This window comes from Lates calcarifer, linkage group LG11 (assembly GCF_001640805.2).
Source record: "Lates calcarifer isolate ASB-BC8 linkage group LG11, TLL_Latcal_v3, whole genome shotgun sequence".
NCBI lineage: Eukaryota > Metazoa > Chordata > Actinopteri > Centropomidae > Lates > Lates calcarifer.
In genome coordinates, this window is record NC_066843.1 from 13,830,997 (window position 1) to 13,840,294 (window position 9,298).

General features: G+C 40.2%; 1 protein-coding gene across 2 annotated transcripts; it reads right to left on the bottom strand.

Moving 5' to 3' along the window:
• Positions 1-548: 548 nt before the first annotated feature.
• Positions 549-8,955, bottom strand: kcnj12b (potassium inwardly rectifying channel subfamily J member 12b). Of its 2 annotated transcripts, none has more exons than XM_018672753.2 (3): positions 8,577-8,955; positions 4,507-5,830; positions 549-4,404 (listed from the first exon to the last, which is right to left on the bottom strand). In XM_018672753.2, exons 2-3 carry the CDS (start codon positions 5,722-5,724, stop codon positions 4,384-4,386), a joined length of 1,239 nt encoding a protein of 412 aa, XP_018528269.1. In that variant the 5' UTR covers positions 5,725-5,830; positions 8,577-8,955; the 3' UTR covers positions 549-4,383. The 2 variants fall into 2 exon arrangements, with proteins under 2 accessions (XP_018528269.1, XP_018528268.1); XM_018672752.2 differs by having other exon boundaries at positions 4,482-5,830.
• Between the last annotated feature and the right edge of the window lie 343 nt (positions 8,956-9,298).

Here is a 9,298-nt window from a genome sequence, read left to right on the forward strand (position 1 = left end):
GTGAAGAGAGTGAAAACAACCTGTTTCCCTAGTGATAATGTTACTGGTCAGTTAGTTCAGTTACTGATTATATGTTTCTCTGTTCTCTGCAAATCAACAAAAACTGTCAGCTGATAAAAATTTAATTTTGTATCATGTTGCACAAGCAGTTTGCCCACACAAATTTCTGACAATATTTACCAAAGCTATTCTAAGTTCTGAGTTAAGTTTCTGTGCATGTGATCTCTTTTCCAGTGTTCAAGGTTACAGGGCAGTGAAATCAAGCGGGACTGCCAAGTCTTGTGTGTGTACATTTGCAAAGACGTGCCTGTATGATTGCATAAGAGTGAAAGAATACACCTCTGACCCCAACTAGATACCGTCCCACCAAATCACAGCCATAAATTACAGTCCATTCCTCTCTGTTTATCAAACAGCTCGCTCCCACTTTCGCCCCTCCCCGCTGCACTTATTTGTTATAACTCTATAACAAATGCATTCAGCAGATGCTTGCTGTAAAATTATCCCTGTACTTAGTGTCAGACTGCCACGAAGGAAAAAGAAAACTGTTGGCTTTGTGAAATATATTTTATTGTGGTAATCAACAGGAGATTTTAAATTCTTATTTTGTCGGTCAATTTATAAATTGTTGCCTCACACAACAAACTAAACCCTGCAAGGAGAAAGTAAGGTGCAACTTAGAGTCAAGATTGCTTCAAATGCATTTAGTGGAAGACAGCAAGAAGAGGTCAAAGTCATTCAATTCAGTAGATGATATTTCAGTCAATCAAGCAAAGAGAGTATTTACACTTTCTTGCTTTGCTCAAGAAAGTATTGATATTAACACTGATTTAAAAAAACAAAAAAAAAAAAAAAACAATGTATTAATACTTAGTGTCTATTCAGCCAGAAAGATTCTAACCCTCCCCCCAGAAATGGCTATTTATTTACAATAAGGACTGGACAAATGTACAAATTAGAGTTCTTCCTTCTCACTATACATGCAGGAAGTCCTTGGCCCTGCTCCTGGCACAAATGGCAGTGGAACCACCATTTGTTTTCTGGAACAAGCCTATTTGGATATTTTCAGCACAAGTCAGCAAGATATAAATACAAATGTGTTGAAATTTGCTGAAATGGCAGTCAGGTGTATAAGTTAACCCACATGGAGCTTTTAGTTTGAGAAATGTGGAGGGAAAACTAATTCATCTCGCCTGGGATCAGTGAAACAGTGGTACACTGTCTGACCTAATATCTTCATTACCTGGCCTGTTAATCAAAGAAAAAAGAAACAGACTGCAAGGGCATAGAAAACAACAAATAGTTTCAAATAACTTCAATGGACTCATTACTAGAACCAAATTAATATAATAATGTTTATAATACTATGTAATAATATAAAGTGCATCTATCCAAGGCTTTTTGGAGGCCAGTAATTTTACCAAATTTTAGCAAATTAATTTGTCATTTGTTGCCATGTGTGAGATCTGCCACAACATGAGCAGGCCAGAGTGAAACTAGGACACTCACAGTCTTCCCTCAGAGCTGTGTATGTCTGTATGAGACACGTGATTACGATTAAACACGTTTCCTGAATGCCTGCTGGGCTGCTGTTTCACACATGAATGCACTTTAATAATCCACGAACAAATTTTGTCAAGGTATTGTTTGATTTCTTTACACTGATCTCAGAATACTCTTTTTTAAATAACTGTGACATAACCTTCAAACTCACTTCTTACTTCTTCAAACACATTTTTCATAATCTGTTGCATGTTTTTACTTTTTAAACCATGAGATAAAGTGTATTATTTGATACAATATCTATAATGACATTATCATTACACTATACTGCATCTAAATCTGCTCTGCTGTTAAAACTTCCCGATTTTACCATAAATACTTACTTTGCACTAGTGATTACAGACCATATAAATGTCCCATGTACATCTAAAACATACAAGACTCATTAATGTGTTACCTGTATGTCGATTTTTAAGTGAGATATGGTGTACAGTGTATCCTCAGTACTGTATTTGGTGTTGTGTGTCAGGGCTTCCCTATGTGATTTTCTGGATTTGGCCTTTTACTCAATATAGAGCAAAGATGTGACGCAATATTACTCCACTATGTCTCCCATGGGTCATGCATGTGACAGGGTGTCATTGAAGATGACTTTAATTAGACTCTTCTAATGCCTGCTGGGGCCATCCAAAATTATATGTCAAGTCTTTGATTACCACTATGTGAGAGTTTACTGTAAAACTGTTCTGTTCTTGCTGTGGTTTTATGTCCTGAGGTTACAGACACAGCTGAACTTTGAGGTGTGTGTTATTTGTCTTTGGTTATTTCTAATTTTGTATTTTTAGATTGACACAGGTCTTGATGATGGCTTTTTGACCTGCAGCACAATATAAAGAGAACATCATCATCATTTGTAAAATATGGATTTAGTGTATAGTTGTTATTTACTAGTCTAGAACATATTGCATCTGAGGAAAACTGAGGTTTTAGTTGACCATTCGTTAATCCCAGCACCTGACTAGCAACTGTGTATTCATAGCTTAACAAATTTAACAATGCAGAGCACAGCTGTCAAGTTTTGGATTGGGGGGGTTTAGGTTTGTTTCTTTTTTTACCCTCTCCAAAACCAACAACACAACAGCAAGTGTGTTAGGAATGAATTAACCAGTGTGTTGGCTTTAAAGTAAGCTGAAAACATTAGCATGTCCAGTTTGCCAGCTTTACCTACAGTATTAACCTAACTGAGCTTTACCAGCACAATTTCAAACTATGTTATTTTTTTGTATGGTCACAGGTTACAACAAACTAGCCCCATTCACAACTAGTGCATCTACAGTATAGTATTTCCTTGCTGTGTGCGAGCCAGTTCTGGACACTACCATCAGACTGTAGGCTAAGATTAGCAGCGCTTTCCCGCCTTTTATTGGATTTGGGCTAGTTTACCCTGCAGCAGCCCCACCCAACATTTCCTGAGATAGTTAATACTAATCCTAAAAAGCCTTTTCTCTTTTAATGTTAAAAGTGAAAAATACAGTACTTTTTGGAAATATGAAAAAATAAATAAATAAAGCATAGATCTAACCTCTATCTTGCTTGAAGTCTGTAAATTAAGAGAAAAAAGCTAAGTTAAACAGCAGTATGTTAATCTCATTTTACATTTTTCCTTATCATAGTTATAGTACTAGGATTAATGATTATCGCTACATTGCAATACAAGAACAATGCTTTTTCTTTATTTCCATATTTTGTACATGGATCATCAGCTGGTGAGGATGCTAGCCTCAGACTCTTAGCACAATATCTCCAATGTGGCCACAAGTAAATGTTCAAGTAATGTAAGATCCTTTTCTCCTTTTGAAATGTGTCAGCTTCAAACTTTAAATGTCAACTCATGAGGCTAACATTAGCTTATTTACTAGTATGGCCAACAAAATTGAGGTCCATGGGCTAGAAATGATAAACACCTGACTTCGTCTACCACATTTGGAAATCAAGCAGCCATTGTTTCAAAAAAATAGCAAAAATATCAAGTGGTAAATCTGTGTCAACAGAAAGTTTGACAGGCATAGGCAAAAACCAGCACGGAAGCGGGGTTTAGCGAATGGGCAAATTTGATCAGCTTTCTCTCTAGTCACAAAGTTTCTGGTAAACTGTCGAGACAGAATTAACATATTCAGCATCTGCTCATCAAATGTTCCCCAGTGGCTTAAATGTATCCACAATGATGGATAGTTTTCCCTGTTAGTATGCATATGTATGTGTTTTCCTGTTTTATGATGGATGTTTCTAACTCTACCTTTTCATGTGTCTCCCATAGTTACATGTGGACCATACTGTATGTACGTACATCAGTTGCATATGCCAACTAAACAAGTCATCCACTGACATTGTATAATGTAGAATATTTAGACTCTTATTGTTCATGTAAGTTATACCATTAAGATCAAAATCCACTGTTGATCTGCACCTCTGTCTCTACCAGATGAGTCTGGAGAAACAGGTTTAGTTTTCTAAACGTCATCTGCAAAGTGTTAATTTCACTCCACACTCAGTTGTAGATTGTATGTTTGAGGACTGTGAACGGCACCCACAGGCAGTCCCATCAGAATTATCAAACGTTTCTCAAAATATTCATACAAAACTATGCTATTGTCATGCACTTTATTTCCAGGATTTGCAAATTCAAACCTGACAGTTTTTGTTTGCATTGAGTAAAGCTCAATAACCATCTCAGGGAGGCAAAAAAGTTCATCCAGTGAGAAATGTGATGAGTTTCAGTCTTGCTTGTATGATGGAGATCGGTACTGCTGGTCCTCCGTCTGCAGCTGTAATGCCTTCAGTGATGTCCTCGTGTCAGTGGAATGACAGTCATAGGGCTCTTCACATGACACCTGCATTGCTCTGCATCCAAAAACAAGTAAAACAAGCAACAGCCACTGGTTAAATCTCTGATTCTCTACCGGAGGACATTAGCTCACCTGTAGCAGTGGTCGGCTCATTCACCAGCTCTGACGAACACTTCCTGACTTCCTCTTTTTCTACATCTCCCTCATCCTCCTCATCCCTGCTGATGAAGGCGAGTTCATTCTCATAGCAGAAGGAGTTGGCACCAGATGCTGGGAATTTTCTCTCCTCCATTTCCTTGGCACTGCATCTAGGGGTGGATGGTACTTCAAATGTTTTGTGAAAGTAGGCATAATCTATCCTGTACTGGTTCTTCTCCTCAAAGATGACGGGCTCGAAGCGGTGACCCCACAAGATCTCTGAGGACAGGTAAGAGCTGCGTGCCTGCGTCGTCATGGCCGTGGCCTCCACCAGCCCTTCAAGTATAATTACTATCTCAAAGTCAGACGTTTCCAGATCTTGCTTACTGATGCCAAACAGTGGACTTTCTTCATCAATCTCATGTATGACAGTGAGGGGTGCAACCAGGAACAGCCTGTCTGTGCCTTTGTCATAGCCTACATTCATGTCAATCTGATCCAGAGGGATATACTCGCCTTCCTCTGTGTAGCGGGGCTTCACGAGCTGGGCTCGCACATGAGCTTCAACAATGTGGCTCTTCCTTAGATTAGCAACCCGAAACATGAGGCACAGTTTCCCATCACGCATAGCGATGACTGCGTTGTGACTGAACAGTAGAGTCTGCGCACGTTTTTTGGGCCTCGCCATCTTGGCCATGATAGCGCCAATCATAAAGGCATCGATGATGCAGCCCATGATGGACTGAAAGACCACCATGAAGACAGCAGCCGGACATTCCTCTGTCACACAACGAGCACCGTACCCAATGGTCGTCTGGGTCTCAATAGAGAACAGGAACGCTGCCACAAAGGTGTTGACCTGTGTCACACAAGGAACAAAACTGTCGTCCCCTCCTGGATGGTCCATGTCACCATGTAGGAGGCCAATGACCCAGAATGCCAAGCCAAATGTTAGCCAGGACACCACAAACACCAGGCTGAACAGCAGGAACATGTATCGCCAGCGGATGTCCACACATGTAGTGAAAATGTCAGATATGTACCGCTGTGACTTCTCATCCATGTTCGAGAAATGGATGTTGCACTGGCCGGTCTTGGTGACAAACCGCCCATGGTATTTGCGTCTTGTGTGAATCTTGCCATTGCCAAAGCTGCCCACAGCAGGCATGGTACTTAGTCTCAGACCTTCTTCTTCACAGGATATGAAGCTGTGGTGTTGGGACCTTCCCACACTCATGCCTCAGTGGGGCACAGCCCAGGCTCACAGGCAGGAAGTGCACCTCTCCGTCCAACACACACTCAGTGTCAACTGGAAGTGAGAGGTGAGGCACGACTGTAGTTCCCTGTGAAGGAAAGACAAGTAAAATATTAATACACAATATTATATATCATCTGTCCATACTATCATTGTATTCATCACCTCTCCTACACTACATTACCAGTGTGTAGCTGTGTCTGGACCCAGCAGATGATAAGTTCCTATTATTGTTATACATCATGTTCACTGGTCAAATCCAATGAAAACCATGAACACTTGCACTTTCCCTCTAAGTACCTTCAGCATGAGATTAAATCCTTTTCACTCATATCACCACATATTCGTGGTGTACTTAAAAATATCTAGACTTCTCTCAGGAGTCACTCGCTGTAATCTGTGATAGTTTTGGGACATGGTTTCTAATAATAGCTGCTACAAAGTTTTCCCAGCCAAAGCATGGTGTATTTTCACTCAACATTTTTCACTGTTAATCTAGTAATGATTCTTTTGATTGCTCTCAGTACAATGTCATTGATAAATTCAATTTGCGATGTTTTGTGTTTAAATATTAATTAATTTATATGGCACAATTTAGGACATACATGGAAGTGATAAAATTATACACAGATTTCCAAACTGTCTTCTATTTTGAAAACTTGGTCTCATGATAAGACATTTAACCTTGCTTTAAAAGATACTAGTGACACTACATTTCATTTCTAATGTATCATTTCATAGCATATATTTGATTCTCTGTCTTACCTCTCTTTCTCCCCTGCTCTACTGGAAACACTCCGGTATATAAGATACATTTTTCTCTGATCAACAAGGTACAGAAATAGCCAGCTAATCCAATGCCCTGCCATTTTATGTGACGTATCTTCTGTTTCCTCCAGCTGGCACAACTATTAGAGTCACTGGAGTACAGTGATGAGGCTGTGTGACTCCCCTGTGATACTGAATTGGAAAATAATATGGGCAGAAAAAGACGGGGCACAGAATTGGGTATTGCAGGAGAAACAGCCTCAGACACAAATGGTTTGAATCGATGGGATCACTTCAGACACATTAATGGAAGAAATTTTTGGAAAAAATAGGGAACTTTATCCTGATCTGTCCAAACTGCAGCCTTCAGCACACCCAGCATAGTGTGCTGTTATTTCTAACTTGTGTTAAGTTAGAAATAAAGGTTCTTGTCTGACTGTGCAAGCGGGTGTAATAATGTAATAAAGTCCCATAAAGAGACATTTCTATTTTTATATCAAAAACAGTCTTTAAAATTATTCTTTAGTGTATCCTGAGGGGAGCATGAATATTCGGTAATCCATTCCACAGTTGTTGACATGTTATACACAAAACCTCAAATGTCAACCCTATGGTGATGTTGGAGGAAAAGTCATTAGTAGTCAAAACATTTCACTAAAAGCCAAAAATGTCATCCTGCTGGTGGTGATGTCAGAGGATCACCAGAATCTTTAGGATTCATCCTGTGGGGACCATGAATGTCAGAGTTTCATGGCAATTCATTTGGTAGCTGTTGAGATATTTCAGTCTGGACCAAAGCGGCTGGCAGACCGACTGAGAGGCTGACGTTGCCATACATAGACCCACACTACCAAGTATGGCTGACAGTATAATAGACTTGCATCAGTGCCATAGTTAAAAAAAACAAAAAAAACATTTAAAGATCCTGCAGAAAATGTAGTTCCTGTGTGCTCTGTACCGACTGACATTTTTGTCATGTCACAAGTTATGAGAGATGCTAAGGTTCAACTCTTCTGAATCTTTATTTAAATTGTTATAGGTTTGACCGACACTGGCTGCAGTTTGATCTCATGGAACTTCACTCATTTCAAGTCATAAAACAGGCACTGCCACACCATCAACTCAGGGGACCTAAAGGGGAAGCACTTCAACTGCACATCAGGATAAGGTGACATGTTGGTCAGCAACTGGCTTTAAGTGAGAGTGGGTGTTTACTTTTATCTTGAGGATAACTGGTATAGATAATTGGTGTGATTATGTTGTTAGTCTTTTGGGATATCTCAGAACACCATGTCGTCACGGCAACGATTGAGTACACTCTGCTCGGAAGACATGGGAGAGATTCTTAGGATGATTGGTTTTTGTTGTGTTTCCTCAAGAGACAAGATGCAGTCAAACACCAGACAATGTGCTTTAAGAATGTACAGCTGTAAACTGGGCTTTTGTCTTTAATAAAACCTCCAAATGGGGTCAGAAAGGCTGCTGTGCAGGCATCCCCACCATAGATACTCTAGAGATATAGACAGACAGTAATAACCTGTATATACAGCCAGTAACCAAAAACTAGATAATTAATTTAATATACATTTTCTGTGGCGATGCAAGTATAGTATATAAGACTCAAGTAGAGGTATGAATCAAACCCTCAGCCTGAATTTGAAGTACAGACTGTAGGGTGACAGTAATTGATAACCACAGATTTTGCCTGTGATCGAGTGTTTGTGTATGGGCATGTGTGTTGGTTTTTTACACAGTAGTTGCTCTTTCCCAGTGCTCTAGTTGCTAGGAAGCAGGATGTCGAGTGTCCAAGAGATATTAATATCTAATATTCTGTGCGACTGCTCCTCAGCTCTCTCAGGAGCCACACTCTGCCTGCTGGGCTGCGATCTAAACGCTGGAGCAGAGATGAGTCTTATTTCTCCTGCTGACGTTTGTCAGTGCTCTCACTGACGATTTATTTGAGCTGAACAACAAGAGACATTCTACACGTCACTGAATCTATGGAAGGTGTTGATTACAGTAACATATATTTGTCATTTTTCTCTCGAAATTGAGAAGCAGCTTACCTCGTGTGCAAGAGTGTCCGATAAATGTTGATTTCCAGCTTTCCTTGTCTTCCAGATCTTCCAGTCTTCTAGCCAAACTGCTGCATGTTTCTCCTCAGGCTTCCTTCAACTCTTCTGTTATGGGTAGAACCACTCTATCCTCCTGAGGCGTAAAAGTAAATGGCCACCGAGTACCTTCATGTCTCTGTCTCCTAGTTTTAACACGGCTCTTTCTCCACTCAGTGAGGAGAGCATTACAATCACTCCTTCTGCCAAGTCCTTCAAAGTTACTGCTCGGTTGATATCCAGGTGATCAGGAAACAGACCAGAAATTAGAAAATGACTTTAGTGAAGCACTGAAGTCATAATTTTGACCCTCAAAATAGCACAACAGGTTTGATCACAGGCTATCCCAAATTAAATGTGTATAGGGCTCACATGGCCTGTAGGGTCCAATCCAATCAAAAAATCAATTCCTCACAGCTCATTTTAGAGTCATGGGCAGTCGACAGTCTCTCTTCTTCCATGTGTCTCACACTTTCTTAGTATATCTGCTATCTGATCTTGTTCTGCTGCAGATCCCACTCTGTATCCCACATCTAGTGAACTATTGCTCACTGCTCAGCTCTCGTCCTCCCCCTCCCTTTCACAGTGTCACTGTAGATACTTGGCATTTGGAGACTACGTGCTCTTCCCCTACCAAGTGTTGCACCAGTGCTGTTCAGCAATGCTCAGAGTTGAAA